The sequence below is a fragment of the Theropithecus gelada genome, chromosome 1, assembly GCF_003255815.1.
Source record: "Theropithecus gelada isolate Dixy chromosome 1, Tgel_1.0, whole genome shotgun sequence".
Taxonomy (NCBI): domain Eukaryota; kingdom Metazoa; phylum Chordata; class Mammalia; order Primates; family Cercopithecidae; genus Theropithecus; species Theropithecus gelada.
In genome coordinates this window covers 122,262,399-122,281,237 of record NC_037668.1, presented here as the reverse complement: position 1 = coordinate 122,281,237, position 18,839 = coordinate 122,262,399, and the positions used below count along the sequence as shown (strand labels likewise).

Below are 18,839 nucleotides of genomic sequence, written 5' to 3'. Positions count from 1 at the left end.
AGCCTGGGCGGCAGAGCAAGACTCCGTCCCCCAAAAATAAATAAATAAATAAATAAATAAATAAATAAATAAAGTAAAGGCCTTCCCAGTCTAGCCCTTCACGCTTCTTCCATGTTCTATGGGACTGCCCCAGGCTTCCCACCTGGTACCACTGAACCTTTCCATCCTTCCCCCATTTGACTGACTGGTCAACACCCACACCCATGCTTCGGGACTCAGGTCCTATGTTTCGGGCCTTCTTCTATGCACCATTCCTTTCCCTGTAGCCCTTGATCATGATTTGTTTATACGCTTCTGCACCTTCATGGCCCTGAACCCCTCAAGGGCCGAAACTACCTTACTTTTCCTTTTGACTTCCCAACTTACCTTAGTGGAGCTGTAGTCACATAGAGTAGACACTCATAACTGATGCTCTGGGCTGTAAAGGTTAAATTTTCCAGCTAAGCAAGGAAGAAAGATGGTTTCAGGCAGGAGGAAGAGCATAAGCAAGCGCAGAGGTGTGAAGCTCAAGAGAAGTGGACGGGCTGGGCAGAGGTGTGGCTGCAGCATCAGGGGAGAAGCAGTAGTGCCTGGAGTCAGCCGGTATGGCTTGCAAAAGCTTCATCCTATGCGTGAAAGGACACCATCTCTTGCACCAGTGGGCTCTGTGATTGGAGGCAACATTGCTGTTTCATTGCCTGAAAACTGAGGATGATAACCCGAACTGCAGTTCAAGTGGCATTCACTGGTGCGGCTAAAATGGGTGTTTGTGGCCAGAATGTGGTCTGATTGGTCAGTGCCCAGCTCTGTTGATTATCAAATGTTTTGAATATAGTAGCGCCCATGTGCCTAAGTTGTTGGGATGATTCAACAAGAAACTTTGAGAGCTCAAGTGCCCTGCAGTTGTCAGCCAGGTGATTCTCTTCCTTTGGACCCAGTTAAACATAGGCGTTGCCTAGTGGCTTTGCCCCAGTGTGAATCTTTGTGCTCCAACTCGATCTTTTTATTTGTTTCAGTATTTAATTTGTTTATTTTAGAGACAGACATTTTTTAACAGCTGTGCATTTCCTGTCCCTTTGTTTTCCAGTCGTCATGTGTTTCCTTACTCTCTGTGGGTGAATGTTTCAGATGTCTGTTTGCGGTGCCCAGCGTGCAAGATAAAATTCATTGCGGTGCCTTCAGCCTCTAACTTGCCATTCCAACCAACACAGCCCAAGGCTATTTTATCCAGTGGCTTTTTCCATGTCGTGGGAAATAAATCTTGAACGTTACTGTTTAAATTTGCCAGGAAACTCATTCTGGGATGTTTGCCCACATCCATTGGCATTTCTCAGAAGGAACCCCAGGTGTCTACCTTGACACCAGCAGGGCCACTCGAGCCCTCCATGGGCATTCATCGTCCACTTTGTTCTCAGCCTGAGTTTAGGAGTTACAGATGTGAGAGGCGGGATTATACAGCCAACATCTCTAAGGGGGACGTGGCTCCCTTACCCTCGAAGACCTCACTCCTAGCACGTCCTGGGTGTATTAGTCAAAACATGTCCTCTTATGCCACGCCAGCGCAGGGTTGCTCCCCACTTTGATCATCAAGTTTAAACAAAAAGAAAGATTTTCTTTCTTTCTGGGCCTCCACTGGACATCGTTTCCCACCTGACAGATAATTTAATGTATCTATGACCAAATGTGTTTGAATTAGAGACAGAGAGGTCACAGTGAAAGAAGGAAGCCTGCTGCTACTGCAGCTTGTCCTCCCAAGGAGGTGTTTGATTTAGCTGTGTAAACAAATGACTGCATTCTCCAGAGGTCCTGAGCACAGCTGCCTGCGCTGGAGAGGGCTCAAACCTCTTCCACCAGGGTGAACTCTGCTTCCTGGTCAGTGCCAGCAAAACAACCAACAAAGAGCTGTAGGACTTGAGTGGACTTCAAATGGTAGTGGTCCTGCCACTTGGGCTCAGCCACAGCAGTTAGGAAACTAAGGGGCGGGAGGAAAGCCCTTTTCTTGCTTTATTGCCATTGGCTGTCATAGGGCATTATCAAAGAGGTTCTCTTTGAGATTCTGAGCTCTGGCTATAACATTTGCCCAGAATCTGCCTCTGAGGCCTCAAGACACTGTGTTTTTATTCAACAAAGACGCCCTTTGATTTCTTTTCCCACTAGTGGTGCTAGGTTTGAGCACCTTACACTGGCCAGTTCTTGTCTACCTACATTCTTCCCTAACGTTCATGATTGCATAGTTACTCTTAGTGTGGAAGCAGACAGCTTTTGCACATAGACTCCACGGCCTTAGCCTCCTAGAACCTACTATGTTCTAACTTATGAGCTAATCAGATCAAATATATCAAAATCAAAAACCTCTGCTGAGAGTTTATTCATTCGTCTCTGTCTCCCAAACATACTTATGTACACATGTGCACTCATATACATGTCCATTAGCCAAGATTTTGACTTCAGGGATCAAAGCAACTACCGATAGGGAATGAGGTCACTTGCTGCAAGGCAGGTGGCTTCCCCATGAGAATACCAGGCTACCTCATGACTCATACTTCAGAGGGTGACCCAGGAACATCTGATTCATGTCCAAAGCAGCTTCTACAATTGCTCTACCTTGACCTTGGGAAGACGTGGGGAGGATGACATTCAGGATTAGCTTTATAAGGCCTTCCTGTGGGCGGAGTTGTCTGACTTTCACCTAATGACCGACAAGCAGCTAGCGAGCATCAGTGGGTGAGGACCCACCCCCTCTCACCTCCCCTACTGCCCAGCTGGGACATGGGCTTTGGCATCTGTCCATAGCATTGTTCTAACCAGATGAGGTGTTATGGATCAGCTCAGGATGGGATATGTTCCCAGACACATTATTTAAAGAAAATAGCTCCCTTCCTCCCCTGATAAACAGCTGTCATGGCTAAAAGGTAACCTGGCTGGGGCTTAAAAGTCTGTTGACTTTCAAGATACTTTGCAAAAACAGTCATAAAAATGGTATTTATCAGGTCCTCATTATTGGTGAGACGGTTTGGTATACTACAGTGGTTAAAAACACAGAATCTCTCCAGAGGTTTACTTTGCTTAGTCGTGCCTCCTAAGTGAACTTGGACCTCCTAAGGTGGTTGTGAGAATGAAATGGGTGAATAAGAGTAAAGTCCTTGGGCCAGTTTTGGCCACGTAGTAAGCCTTCAGTAAGCATCTGCTTTTATTCCTACAGGGAGGCACATGTAAGCCTTCACAAACACCATCTCATGTGATCCTTAGAACAAACCTATGAGATAGGGCATAGCTCAATTTTGTAGGTAGGGAAACAGAAGTCACACAATTAGGAAATGGCAACAGGTCTGTTAGACTCTTAAACAGTATGCTACACCAATTTGCAAGACAAGGAAGACAAAGCACCTTTGAAAATGGGTCAGATGTTTTAGGGTAAATGAACATTTGAGAATCTTTTAAGTTTTTTTCCCTCTAGAGATTATCAAGGTATCAATCTAGGGGGATGCATCAGGAAACATGACTATGAATCAGCTGCCTGATAAACCAGCCAGGATGGAGCCCACGTCATCACAGGAGTCAGCAATGCCACTGAAAACATCAGCTGCTTATTCCTGTATAGATTTCCCCCTTAAGACATGAAAGGGGAGTTCAAAGAGAATGGGCCAGATAGCTCTGAGAGTCATCTTACTAAAATGTATTTATTTTTACTAGCTTTTTTGTTTTAAGAGTTATACTGTCATTAGCACCGTAGCAAAAATTCACGTTTTATTAATTTCTCCTGGTTTATCATGTGATTCTAAGGTAGGATGCAGAGTTATATTCAAAACACACAAACCAACTCAACTCAGTAAACATATATCGAGGTCCTGTCATGACAAAATGCCATTCCAGAGACCATGGTGAACAAGCCATGGCCCCAGCCTCAAGGAATTTACTGTCTCTGGAACTGTGCTGGCCAATACAGTAACCAGCAGCCATGCAGGGCTATTTCAATTTAAATTAATTAAAAGTAAAAACACAATGCCTCAGATGCATTAACCATATTTTAAGTGTTCAGTAGATATTTGTGGCTCCTGCCTGCCATATTGGACAGGGCAGATATAGAACAATTCCATCACTGCAGAAAGTTCTACTGAACAGTGCTGCTCTGGGCAGAAGATCTTCTTGTTCAGGATGTTACACCCCAGCTTGAGGCTAGAGGGTGGCTTATCCTCAGAGTAACAATAGGGAACAGTGGCACTCTGCAGGCTCAGCACTGAAGACATGGATGCAGGCTCTGCTTCTGACCTAGATTGACCTTGGGCAAGGCCTTTTGCTCCTCTGATCCCAATTCTTCTCCAGCCAAGTAAGAACATCAGACCACAAGCCCTCCAGGGCTCTGTCCAAATGCCCCACGACTGAGTGAACGGGTAGAACATTCTATGTGTGTGTCACAACGTGAAGAGCAAAGACTTTCATCTCCCCAAATAATTTTGTTTTTCATTTTAGGAATTAAATTGCAGATTAACTCTAATTGCCAACACTAAACTTCTCTATATGCAGTTCTAAATTTGACAAACCAATTAAAATGAGATTATTTTACTACTTATCTTTGTAGAACATTGAGGTCTCCCTAAAGGTAATTTAAATGCATATTTTTAAAATGTATTCTAGCAGTTCAGTTCAGAAGCCCCTGGCCCAATCATCACACTGTCAATCCTTTGTCGTCGAGCAGTGTGGTCGGGTGGGTTAGGTACTGACAAACACTGTATGCCAGGCCCATAGTCGGAGACTGTGCTAACGGTCTACATATTAGATCCCACCTACCCTCGCCCTCAACAGACCCAAGCTATTAATCAAATAGCAAATCTTACATTATTTCTGTCCAGAAGAAACAAACACTTCTTGAGAACTTTTGGGATGTGACCTGTTTAAGTCCTACATCTCATTTAAGGACTGGTCAGTGTTAGGCTGGGCAATGCCTGTTGGTGAGAGAATCACTGCCTAAAGAAAATTAGCCATTTCCCTTAGCTCTATGGTGGGTGACTACACATACTGGTATTTCTTAAAGAAACACCAATTCCATTTCCTTTTAACATAATTATTAATATCTCATTAGCATGGTGTCACTTAAGCCTGGGCCCAAAGAAATACCAGTTCCATTTCCTTTTAAGGTAATTATTAATATCTCATCAGCGTGGTGTCACTTAAGCCTGGGCCCTTTAGAATTTTTCATGTACCTGTGTTCCTCTGCCCATATCAGCTGGAACACTAATAGTTTTCTTTGTTTTATTCCTTTTTATCTAGAAGACTAAGAACATTACATGGGACCCATCCCCAAGGCATGGAGGCTGAGGTGGGACAGTTTAGTTCAGGAGGCCCAAGAAGTGTGGGTGTGCAGCCCCTTGTTCAAACACAGCCTCTGAATTGCCGGAGGCTTCCGGTGCATGCTCTGAGGCGCAGGTGGGACTCGGGAGTCAGGGGTTTTAGTGAACGAGTTGGGTTTGCCTGCTTCTTCCCAGTGCAGTGGAGCTTGGTTCTGTGGTCAGGTCCTTATGTCCTATCCGCCTTTCTCATTTCTTTCTTTCTTGGGTAATAGCTGTGGAATCAAATGAACTGGGGTTTGATACCTACTCTACCACCCTGGGGGACTCACTCAGCCTCCTTGAACCTAAGTTCCTGGGCTGCCAAGTGAGGATAAGTAGTAATTGCTGATCCGCCTACTTGACAAGACAGTAGCGAGGGTGCCGAGTGCCAGGCTGTGGATCCAGCCTTTCCCACGGTTCCTGGTGTGGCAGTAAGAACTCTGGGCCTGCAGGTGAAATTGGGGAGGGAGTCCCAGCTCTGCCACTGTCTCTCTGTGTGACCTCAGGGGGGTCTTCTCAACAAAATAAGATATTTTATAAAGCTCAATTTCCTCTTCAGTAAAATGAGGATTCCTGGTAACTGACAGTTTGTGGCGATGAATCTGTTGCTTAAAGCCTGCAGTACGTCAATAGCCCAGTCTTCCTGCTTGCTTTCCCCCTTCTCCACTACCGGTGATCACAGTCCGATCCCATAGGTGATATCCCTGCTTAAAACCCTGCATTAGCTCCTATGGCTCTTTAAGGCTTGCCCAGAGCTCCCCTGGTCTTAGCACTGAAAGCAGGTGTCTGGGGAAGCCCTGTGTTCACACTACTGAGTCCCGCAGAGCAAACCGTCTGGTCCCACCCTCCTTTCTAGTGCTGCTGTCACACTCACCTCCCTTGACCCTACATTCCCTTCTGTGCCTTGCAATTACTTGGGGAGCTTTTTACAAGATATGGATGCCCTGGCCCTGCCACTAGAGATTCTGATTTAATTGTTTGGGGTAGGGCCTGGCATAGGTATCTTTTAAAGCTCCCCAGTGGTTCTAAAGCACAGCCACAGATGGGAACCACTGCTCTATTCCTGTAGGTCCCCAGATACCTCATGTGCTGTTCCCTGAGCCTGAGCTGACCTTTCCCCCACTTTCCTCTCTTCAGCTAATTCCTGCTTATCCTCCTACTCAGGAGGCTCTTCCTCCAGGCAGCCTTCCCTGATACCTCCAGGAAGACTTAGCTGCGTCCCTCCGCTGGGCTTCCCCAGTACACTGGGCTTGCTTTCATTAGAACCTGATCCTTCACATTATGGTTGTTGGTTTACTCCAATCCTCTCCATCATTAGCTCTCAACTTTCTTTTAGGAAGAGATGTTTATCTTTCCTTCTTGTATTTCTAGAGTTGACCAGGCTCTGGCACATTGCAGACTCTCACTATGCATTCAGGGAACAACTTAATCAAGACAACACCATCTGACCTCTTGTGAGTTACACGCTAAGAAAGAAATGTCAACACCAATAGCCCTCGCAATGATAGGAACAAGAGGTTAAAGATAAGGAAATAGACGCAAGTAACAATATAAGTGCTTTAACAAATCTATACAAGAGGACAACCTTCATATTCAAATTTTTAAACATTCTTAGTTCTGCTCTTTTGTGGGTAACGGTTTTTTTTTCCTCTTCCAGGAGAAGAAAAGAGGCATATTATAGAAATTCCTCCTCCCCCGGCATTACTTGTCATACAATTGTAATTGGAAGTGATTTCCCTGACTAAGTCATTTTGGCTGTCTGTTATTTTCTCTCTTCCTCCTTGCTCTTCCCTCAGCTGGCTATCCTGTGTGTTTGGAGAGAGCCAGAAAGGTTCAATGCTAGGAATGTTTCTCTCTCTCTTTAAAGCTCTTTAATCGTCAGTCTTTCTGATCTTCAAAGCAGGCTGTAGCCAGTGTGACCCCACTCCCTCGCCTCCCCATGCTGGGGAGTAAAAGCCTGGAGTATTTTTGTCATTTTGAGGACTTGCATATTTGGACAGCCTTGGACATCTGGAAAGTGTGGTCCTCACTAGCTCTGCAGGCATAAGAGCACGTCAGCATTTCCAAGCTCTCTTGCACCCCTACATCTGGACACATTGAAAACTTAACACCAGACTCTGGAGTTAAGCAAACATTAAGTTTATAGGCCTCCTTGCATTTGACCATTTCCTGGGGCAGCAGCTCTTATCCTCTGCCTTTCTGTGTGTGCAGTTGAGTCTTTGCAGTTGGTCCTCCTCAAACTCTCTCAACTTTGTGACTCTCTGCAGTGCTTGGTCCTGGATAAGTTTGAAAGCTACAATGATGAAACTCAGCTCACCCAACGTGCCCTGTCTCTACTGGAGGAAAACAGGTTCTGGGCCGGAGTGGTGTTCCCTGACATGTATCCCTGGACCAGCTCTCTACCACCCCACGTGAAGTATAAGATCCGAATGGACATAGACGTGGTGGAGAAAACCAACAAGATTAAAGACAGGTGATGTTACAGGAAGGGCTCGCTGTGTTTCTCCAAAGTCAGTGGGAAATTACATTTGGTAGAGAGAAAGGGATTGAGACTGGACTTGGCCTATAAATCAATAAAATTAAGTTAAATTTAAAAAAAAGATATTTTATAAAGCTCCACAAAGAGTCCTTGAATGAAAGCAATTACAGAGTTACGTTGTGGCTAATATTCAAAACTGAGATTTAAACTGAGGACTAGGAAGTAGAATTAGATCCTTTGGAAACATTTAAGATAAAGGTTTTAAGAGAATGCGTTCCAAGTCACCCTGTGGTCAGGAGGTGTGAGTGAGCTGTCCGAGCCCATTCCCATCCTTTGTCCCTCTGTGTCTTTTCAGGTACTGGGATTCTGGTCCCAGAGCTGATCCTGTGGAAGATTTCCGGTACATCTGGGGTGGGTTTGCCTATCTGCAGGACATGGTTGAACAGGGGATCACAAGGAGCCAGGTGCAGGTGGAGGCTCCAGTTGGGATCTACCTCCAGCAGATGCCCTACCCCTGCTTCGTGGACGATTCGTGAGTCCGAAGTTTGCGACCCTCCTCCATGACATGCTAATGGGGGTGCTGGGGTGGGCTGGGGTGGGCTGGGGTGCTCTCAAGCATTCAGTGGCTTTGGAGAGAGCCCCAGGGAGCAGAGCCAAACTGGAGAGCATGGAGCTCTGACTGAGGAACCTGCTTCTCCCAAGCTCCAGGCAGGCACAGATGAGTCAGTGCAGTGGTGGGAAAGGGAAAAGAGATGGTGTTGTAGCTGGAAGAGGGAAGGGGAAAATTAAAGCAAGGGAAGTGAGGCTCGGGGAGGGGACAAATTCCCCACTGTATAGTATGTTTGGCATGTGGAAGGGTTCTGGTCAGAATGTTTGCCCAATGATTGCCACATCAGCATTCATTTTGGACTCTGCATGGCCAGTAGGTCTGGTTCCTGGGAGCCCTAGAATAATGCAGCCCCTTCCCTAACTAACATTTCCATGATGTATGCTCAATGACGAGGCAGAGGAATGTGTTTGATGAGCTCAAGCCCCGCCTCCCTGGACACCCCCATCCCAGGCCTGCATATCTGTTGACCAGCAGCAAGCCAAGCAAGCAGCCTACTGTTTTCGCTGAACATGGATTTGGGGGGTGGTAGAGAAAGGACCGGGGTGCAGGGTTGGAGGGCTCATTTGTCATTACAGATGGGGTCAGACACACTACCAAACAGCCGTAGACACCTACAATTGAGTTCACCTAAAACTCAGTGTGGACACAGGAAGCCCTCTTTTAATAACTGTCCAGTGGGTTTTCTAGCCTCAGCTCTACAGAAAACTTGAGATAACAGTGGCCAATCTGCAGTTAGTTTGGGTTTGGACAATAGGCAGAGCTAGGAAATGGATCCAGGGGCAAAAGCCCAGGTCCACTGTGGGATCAGAATGGGAGTGGCTCGTGGGGAAGTGAGGTGGGTGTGGGGAGGCAATAGGGTGCTAGGTCATTTGGTGTGGGAGAGTCCTCTGGTGGCCAGTCCCAGAAATGCAGGCTTTACGAATGTATGCTTCCCTTCCTGAAACCCTCCCATGCTGGAATTGGGCCCTTCCAGTGACAACACACAACAGTTTTCAATAGATAATAATCCCAAGGGCTTTACTAGCACATGAAACACAGGGAAAACATGTGTGAAGTTCACAACAAAGTCATTCCAGTATATCAAATCTACGCTGTTTGCCGGGTGGATATACCAGGGTCTAGTCCACCTGTGCATGACTGGTGGTGGAGCCAGTGTCTGTTGGATAACTGATTTATTGATGGATCATTTGCCTTCTGAAAGTGCCAAACTGATTAGTTATTTTGTGTATCTTTTTGTGTAACTAGAGTTTGACCTACCAGGGCAGACTGTGCTGGGGTGGCTGACCCCTTGGGGAGCCAAGTTATTGATCTTACCACCACCACTTGCCCTTGTCAGTGCTCCACACTCTTGGGTTTCGGTGTCAGCATGTAGCTATCTACTCAGATCCCATCCACATCATCAACTCTGCAGTCTTGTCCTTGCAAGGCCTTAAACAGGGGAGATCTTTCACATAGAGGATATAATTTTATTGACACATTTTACTTGCAGAGCATTCACCTGGGCTAACCAGAAAGCCAGCACTCTGCTATAAACAAAAAATAATGCTTCAGGGCTAACGTGGAATGTATTAAAAGATTCCAGCCCATTGAATGTCCAGGGGAGGTTTTCCTGTTTTCATTTCCCTCCATCTGGGCTTTGTTCTCAACACATTAATTCAACAAACATTTATTCTGCATCTACCAGGTACAGAACACTCTACTATTCTGCTTCTCTCCTCTTGGTTTAGTTTCATGATCATCCTGAACCGCTGTTTCCCTATCTTCATGGTGCTGGCATGGATCTATTCTGTCTCTATGACTGTGAAGAGCATTGTCTTGGAGAAGGAATTGAGACTGAAGGAGACCTTGAAAAATCAGGGTGTCTCCAATGCAGTGATTTGGTGTACCTGGTTCCTGGACAGCTTCTCCATCATGTCAATGAGCATCTTCCTCCTGACGATATTCATCATGGTAAGCCAAATGGAGAAGGCCCAGAAAATCTTGAATACTTTGGTTCCTCTCCCCTTTCATCCTGTTCATGTGCCTGTATTAGACATCTGGCCACCAAAGAGAGCGTGACATCTAGCTTCCCAGTCCTTCCTTTTAGCCAAGGTGGGAGACACTCAGAGAGACGAAATCTCCCGAAGGAGCCACTGTATCACAGCATCCTCCCATCTCCCACTTCCTGCCCAGGGGTCCATGGTCCACACAGACTTTCCAGTCCCATTCCACGACCATCTGGAGAAGCTACTATTAGCAGAGCCCTGCACAGGGTAATAGTGTAATTAAAGTAGTCTTCTGTTTCCAAACACAGAAGAAATCAGTTCAGGGAGTGTTTTCCTAGGCTTACAATTGTAACTACTGGCTAGAGTTGAAATGGGGAAAGGCTTTTGCCTTTCCAGTAGCAGTAGGGGAGGAGATTTGGATTATTTACTAATCACCATCATGGTCACCTCCTACATGGCTTCACCAAAAAACATTCTGCTGCCTGAAAAATCTCTAAGACCTCTCTCTCTTTAAAGGATGGAATTTGGAGTCCATCCTTTCTCAGTGATAAGGAGTTTTTATAGCCACAGGCAGCTTCCATTGGTCTGTCCTCTGCAAACTCGCAACTCCTCTGAGAGCTAGACTTGGAAATGAAACATTATTTTGCAATATGTTGCTATCCTTCGTTTTTAGCTCCTCCACCGTAGATCATTGTTTGTACTTGTTAAATGATAAGGATATAAATTTAGGTCATTTTTTATATTTTATTGGATGGAATTTGGTATAATTTTTAGACTTCGGGCTTTGCAGGCTCCGGAGATGGATGGATTGAGCTTGTTCTGCTTCTTCCCCATCATGATATGAAGTGCTGCACCACACTAGGCAGTGTGTGTAGTGACCACAGACTGGCTGAGTGTCTCCCATCCCATGCCGGCCCATATCAGGTACCTACCTGATCCACAAATATTCCATTAGATCCTGTTCAAACAAAACATCTCCAGTGAAGCCAAATCTTGCCCTTTCTCCTTACAGTAAAATGTACTAAATCTGAAGGTTTTGTCTTTTTAGTGTGGATCCGTGATCCAGTGATCTGTGGCCTTGGTTATGCCCTGTGCTAGAGTCCTAGCACAACAAATGCTAAGGTAGAGGTCATTCTGCTCAAACAACCTGACCCCACCTGGATGTGGCTTTACATTTGCAAAGGGTACCAAAGTTCTAAGAGATGAGGGGAGGAGCTGAGCCCCTTGTCCTCATCTAGGGTTCCCTTGTTCTTTCCCATCCCTCAGTCTGCTCCTTTTCCCAGTACCAACATGTTTGTGTCCTCAGAATTAAAGGAGTAAAAATGTGTAAACATCTGACTAGCAACAGCCATGAGACTTTGCCTGCCTTGTTGATAAGCAGCATTGAGATCTGCCCTCGTAAGAATGGGCCATTAGGTCTTCAAAGCTTTCATGATGTGAGGTAAAAAACGTTCACCAGGAGTTTCATGCACAAAAGGGTTTCTCTTTGTGGGAACTAGAACATTGTTCCAGTGATGACGGAAACAGAGCTTTCCACAGCAAAACAGGGTTTTCCTTTGAATGACTCTCCCACCTTTCCCTTGTGTCTTCCTCCCCACCTCAGCAACACAGGAAAGAAGCTGGAAGCAGGGACAATGGGAAGGTCCCTTTGTTATTCAAGCTATTAGAAACAAAAAGAAAAGTGGCCATCAGAGGAAGCCACAGCTGGTGAAACTGTAGGGTCACAGAGTGAGTTACACCTCTGGCTTAAGTCAGTGAAAAGTCCTAGAAGTTTGTGGTCCTAGAAGTCCTAGAAGTTTATGGGACTTTGTTTTGAGCAAGGATAAGAAATTGATTTCAAGGCCGGGCACAGTGGCTCATGCCTGTAATCTCAGCACTTTGGGAGGCCAAGGCGGGTGGATCACCTGAGGTCGGGAGTTCGAGACCAGCCTGACCAACATGGAGAAACACCGTCTCTACTAAAAATACAAAATTAGCTGGGCCTGGTGGCACGTGCCTATAATCCCAGCTACTAGGGAGGCTGAGGCAGGAGAATTGCTTGAACCTGGGACGTGGAGGTTGCCGTGAGCCGAGATCGTGGCATTGCACTCCAGCCTGGGCAACAGGAGTGAAACTCCGCCTCAAAAAAAAAAAAGAAAGAAAGAAATTGATTTCAGGCCGGGCGCAGTGGCTCATGCCTGTAATCCCAACACTTTGGGAGATGGAGGCGGGCAGATCACTTCAGGTCAGGAGTTCCAGACCAGTCTGGCCAACATGGTGAAACCACGCCTCTCCTAAAAATACAAAAATTAGCCAGGTGTGGTGGCACATGCCTGTAGTCCCAGCTGCTCAGCAAGCTGAGGCAGGAGAATCTTTTGAACCCAGGAGGTGGAGGTCACAGTGAACCAATATCGTATCACTGCACTCTAGCCTGGGCAACAGAGCAAAGCTCTGTCTAAAGAAAATAAACATAAAAAAGAAATGGATTTCATTCTTCTGAGAACTGCAACAACTACCTTAAAGTGATTCCATCCAAAAGCCACATGTTCAGCCATGGACTTATTTTTATGGAGCTGCGTGTGGGTGACACACAAAATCAGGAGCTCTGAGTCCTAATCTAGACTTGTATTTAGATTTCCTCTGATTTGGGTTCTGGTTAAGCATGGGTCTCTTCTGTGCCCCGCGCCCCCCCCCCTTGCCATTTGTTTTGTCTGTTTTCAGTCTGTTCTGTCAGTACCCACAGGCAGGAGAGCAGAAAGGAGAAATGGCAGCCGCAGCAGACAAAAGGCACGTTCTTTCCACTCAGCTCTCGCATGCCCGTCACAGATACTGCCATCGGTCTCTCCTTTCTATGAGAGGAACCCAAAACTCCAGCGAACTACTGCCAACTGATCAGAACTCATTTAGGATGTGGACCTATTTGTTCCTTTATGTTCCTGGGAAGAGCACAGGATGAGTTCTATGTACTCACTTGTGTGTTCAGAGAGTAAACTGCCTCATAGGATGCCTCCAGCAAAGGATAACCAAGAAGGTCTAATACATTTGACAATCTCAGTTTATCTTATAGTGCAATTGGATAGCAGTTCCCCTAGTGAAAGTTGCTAGTTTGGTCCTATTTTCTACATAGCCAAAGTGGTTGATTCATTGGTTAATGTGAAAGTTACTGAATACTGCCAGCAGGTGCTAGGAAATGTATTTGTGTGATATTCATGGATGGGAAGGATCAATTCACTTCCAAGTGATTTGGATTAATTACTGATGTTTTCACCTGTGTGGGTAGCAAGTCTCAGAAAATCAAGTACAGATGATGGTATCGGGCAGGCCAGGCCCCAGGCAAAATGTTGAAGCTCCTCTGGAGTCCCCTCCCATCTCCCTCTTTTGTTTCCCATATACCTGGTTTATCCAGGGCCCTGGAGATGCTCCAAGACGCCCTACCCAGGTCTTCCTCCCTTGTCCCAGCCATATTTCTCCACATTACCACTCTTCTCACCGAGGATTTGCTTACTTAACACTTAATAAATACTATTAAAAGAGAAACTTAGGCACATTAAAATGTTAAAGAGTTGATTCCAGCAAACAGTGATTCACAGGAGGCTCCAGATCACAAGTGGTTCAGGGCACCTCTGAGGGATAGGGAAGCAAGACAAAGAAAAACAAAGCAAGTATTTGATTGGTTCACATGGAAAGTGCCTGATTAGAAGTAGTGGGCAGTTTGTGACTAGTTAACTTTCTCTGAGTTGGGTTTTGGTTTGCTGATGTAGGAACACAGAATGCTGGGGCCGTTTCAGCCTAATGGTCTCCCAGTTAATTTTTTTTAACATTACTGATGACTGATAGGAGTCTAATGTGTTACTCTTCCCAGGGAAAATGGCATTCCCAGGATTAAAGGAACTCAGCGCATGGAGTGTGCATTGTAGAAATTTAGACAGTAACAACAGGCTCGTGGGAGAGAGCCCTTTAGGGCAGAGTGAGAAGGCGTCCGGACAAGGGCAGGCATTACTGACGCGTGGCCTCTTGGTTTCAGCATGGAAGAATCCTACATTACAGCGACCCATTCATCCTGTTCCTGTTCTTGTTGGCTTTCTCCACTGCCACCATCATGCTATGCTTCCTGCTCAGCACCTTCTTCTCCAAGGCCAGTGTGGCAGCAGCCTGTAGTGGCGTCATCTATTTCACCCTCTACCTGCCACACATCCTGTGCTTCGCCTGGCAGGACCGCATGACCGCTGAGCTGAAGAAGGCTGTGGTGAGGCCCTTGGGCTGGCCCCTGTCCTATGACACGTTTCCTTGGAAGGGTCTGTAGCAGTCCTGAAGACCCAGCCTGCCCTTTAAGGGCATCCACTTTGCCTTTGACCTAAGGTTAAAAGGTTCATGTGAGGCTAAAAGGTACAGGGGCAAAAGTGGGAGCAGTCCTCACCCTGAGCGATGCAACAGTGACTCCTCACCACACCTGCTTGATGCATCTGCCCTAGAAAGTCATTAAAAAACCAGTTCAACTCATGGGTCCCTTGGTTTACTCACAAGAGAGAGCTAGCAGCGCATTTCACTGGTTTTCCTTTCCCACTCTTTGAGAAGAATCAGAAGGGAAGGAGCTCGCCACTTTACTCTCTGTCTAAAGAGATGTTTCCATTAATTAAAAGTTTTTGTTTTGCTTCAGAACAAACTTGGAGTATTTCCACAAGTAACTTTAACATGCTCTACGAGTGCTTGCAGAAAGAAGTGCAGAAATGAGACTGTCCACAGAGTCAGGCTTGCCGGCCAGGAGAGGACTCCAGAAACTGACTTCTGATGGCCTGAGAAACTTCCTAGTTCACAATTCCCAGACCCAGACAAAGAGCACTGTCTTTTCTCTAATTGTTTTCAAATGGGCCATTTCCACCCTCTAATCAGCCTCTGGCCCTGGAGGGTGCAGTTCCCCTCGTCCTCCGGAGTCTCCCTGTCTCTGTGCTGTAGAGTCGAGAAGGGATGACCACCTGCCCTCGCTGGGAAAAGACAGAAAGTCTGACTTGTTCTCACGACTCACACTTATTAGGCCCCAGAGGTGTCAGGGCATCTGCCTTTCATTTCTTAGGTTAAATAAGAAATCAATCACTGCCATTTATAGCACCCAATTTTCTAAAATGATCACAATGGATTAGTGGCAAGAAATCTTTATGACTCATCTGTGGGCAGAGCTGGGCTATTTTGGTAATCCTTGAGTAGGCAGATGGAACTTTGAGGCCACTTTCTTGGGTACATAGATCACTAGGAAGCTATAGGTCTCGCAACTGTGGGTTAGGGCTGGGCTGAGAATTGTTTCATGTGTTTTGTGACTGTACAGCTAGAGACTCTCTTGTTTGCAGAGAGACACTCTGAACTCCCCCTAGCTGTCTAGAGAAAGACTGCCTTCACCCCTCCTGAGGTGACCTTACACTGGGAGGCAATGGGGACCCTCTTTTGGCCCTCCCCTCTACCTTGAGGGCATCTGGGTGCTGTTGCATTGGATAAAAGGCACTGCTCATTTTCTGTGCCCTCTCTGCCTCACTGTAGAGCCTGCTGTCTCCGGTGGCATTTGGATTTGGCACTGAGTACCTGGTTCGCTTTGAAGAGCAAGGCCTGGGGCTGCAGTGGAGCAACATCGGGAACAGTCCCACGGAAGGGGACGAATTCAGCTTCCTGATGTCCATGCAGATTTTGCTCCTTGATGCTGCCGTCTACGGCTTACTCGCTTGGTACCTTGACCAGGTGTTTCCAGGTAAGCATCCCCCTCTATAGGGTAAAGGTAATTGAGTTCTTCAGATCCCCAGCTCTCTCCATTCATCTAGTTTAAATTTCATTGCTTCCAAGCTCTTTGTCAGAACCAGCATTTGAAGTTTAAATCTAGAAGTCAAAAATCCACCAGCAAATCCTACTGGCTTTACTTGAGAAACAAATCCAGAATCTGATCTCCTGTCACCACCCAACCTTCCCAATCCCAGCCTCTTCCTTGCACTACCACCTCGCATCAGTCCATTTTCCACACTGTATTCAGGGAGATCCTTTCAGAATCAAGGTCATATGGTGTCAGCCCTCTCTGTCAAATGCCTCCACTGGCTTTTCCTCTTGTTCAGAGTAAAACCCGGTGTCTCAATCCTGGCCTCCAAGATGCTTCATTATCTGGCCTCCAACTTTCTTCCTCATCTCATGATTTTCCCTTCTCCTCCATGTTCCTCTGCTCCAGCCACGTCGGCCTCCTTACTGACTGTTTAATACACCAAGTGCATTTCCTCTTCAGGGCCTTTCCACCTGCTGTTCTCATGCCAGAAGCACGTTTCTCTCCCCCGAGCCCCCAATCCGCCCCTCATATCTGCAGGCTTGCTTCCTTACTTTGTTAAGGTCTTTGTTCAAATGTCACATTATCACAGGGATCTTTCCAGACTGAAGAGATCTACATATCTATGGCTCTATAAACAACATTCCTTCAGGGTTCCCGTCCCCTTACCCTACTTTATTTTGGGGAACATTCTTCACCATCTGATATGATGATGTATCTTATGCATGTATTTACTGACTCTCTGCCCTTAGTAGAAATGAGCCCAGAGGGCAGGCACGTGGTCTATTTTGTTAACTGTGACAGTCCCAGTGCCCAGAATAGTGCCTGACCTTTGGTGGCACTGAATAAATATCTAATTAATCTGTAGCATGGAAAATCATCTTTTGTAAATTGGCTGTTTGCACAGTCGTGTATTTACTTGGTAGAAAATCAAATTTTCCTTCAAATTAGCATTTTCTGCTCACTAGAGCTGCCTCACCTTCATCTGAGTGGTCTCCAAGTCAGCCGACAGCCTTCTTGTGCTATAGCAGTCATGCCTGGCTCTTGATGCTGTAGCCAAGAGCAGGCAAGGGACGGTGAGGCTGGTCCAGTCCATGAGGAGGGACAAACCCACAGCTCTCAGATCATCTCAGGGTAGCCTTTGTTGGCAGAAATAGGTAGGCAGCCACCCTCAATAGGAGGAAGGCCTCTAGACTGGGTCAGGAGGCCTGGGTTTGCATCCTAGTGGCATGGGTGCATTCGTTTACTAGAGCTGCCATAACAAAATACCACTAACTGGGCGGCTTAGACAACAGCCATTTATATCTCACACCTCTGAAGGCTAGAAGTCCAAAATCAAGGTGTTAGCAGGGCCATGCTCCCTCCGAAACCTATAGGTGCTTGGCCACTCCTTGACTTGTAGATGTACCCTTCTGATCCTTCATTTGCACATGGCATTCTCCCTGTCTTACATGACCATCTTATAAGGACATCAGCTGGACTGGATTAGGGGCCTACCTTGCTCCCATGTGACCTCATCTCAACTAATCACGTCTGCAATGACCCTGTTCCTAAACAAGGCCACATTATGAGGTACCTGGGGTTAGCGCTCTGGTGTCTTTTTTCTTGACACCACTTCTGACACCAAATGTGTGTTTTGGTTTTTGTTGTTGTTATTGTTTTGGCACCAACCAATTCTCCTATATTAATGGGTTGTCCAAGAATTCAATTGAATTCTGACACTATCCAGAATTCACACAGACCCCAAGGGTTCAGTCCCATAAGACTGCCCCTCTTCAGATGCCAGCTGGAAATGTGGTGCCCAGGCTACCCACACTTTTGCCAAAGTCCTATACTTACAATCACAGCTTTAAAATGAAGGATATAGCTCAGGAACCGCCACATGGAAGAGAAGCACGGTATGGGATTGGGGGCAGAGCTTCTATGCTTTCTCTAGACACACCACCCTCCCAGCACCTCAAAGTGTTCAGCAACCCAGAAGCTCTCCAAATCTTGTTGTTCAAGAGTTTTCATAACCCTGTCTCCAGCTCCCTACTCCCCTACTGGAGGTTCAGGGTTGGGACTGAAAGTTCCATTCTTCACATGTCTGGAGGTCGAGGGTTGGGACTGAAAGTTCCATTCTTCACAAGGGTCGTCTTTCTGGTGACCAGTCCCAAGAAACTGCAGCTATCTTGGGGCTCTATCCTGAGTCACATCATTAGCATAAACTCAGATGTGGTGGAGGAAGGGGCTCATTATGAATAAAAAAAGACACTCCTTTCTGCCAGGAAATTCCAAGGGTTTTAGGAGATCTGTGCCCTGCACAGGAGCTGGGAACAAAGACCAAGTATATTTTGTATTATGTCACAGACCCCAACATATCTTTTTGGAGGGAGACCAAATTCAACCCATGACGGTGACTTTGAACAAGACACTTGAACTTAGTCTGTTTTTTCTATCCTACTAGACTGTTGGAAAGAAATATAATAGATGAAAATTAGTTGATTAAAATTGAAATTTGTACATAATTCAAAAGTTTTATTTTAGCCAAGCTAAAGCTTTCATTTATTCACCAGCTATTTACTGAGCAGCACATGTGTGTGAGGCTCAGCAGGGCCAAGTTCCGGGAATAGAGCAGTGGAGATAAAGATCCAGACCTGCCCCGAGGAATAGACAGTTCAATGGCAGCAAAGGCCATGAAACATATGGT

General features: G+C 46.2%; 1 protein-coding gene across 1 annotated transcript in view; it reads left to right on the top strand.

Annotated features, from left to right (window-relative positions):
* ABCA4 (ATP binding cassette subfamily A member 4) overlaps positions 1-18,839 on the top strand; it is a 128,464-nt gene that overhangs the window by 48,829 nt on the left and 60,796 nt on the right. The window contains exons 12-16 of the mRNA XM_025385846.1: positions 7,574-7,779; positions 8,141-8,317; positions 10,123-10,345; positions 14,384-14,605; positions 15,889-16,093. Coding sequence (XP_025241631.1) covers positions 7,574-7,779; positions 8,141-8,317; positions 10,123-10,345; positions 14,384-14,605; positions 15,889-16,093 — 1,033 coding nt within the window. The remainder of the gene's footprint in view (positions 1-7,573; positions 7,780-8,140; positions 8,318-10,122; positions 10,346-14,383; positions 14,606-15,888; positions 16,094-18,839) is intronic.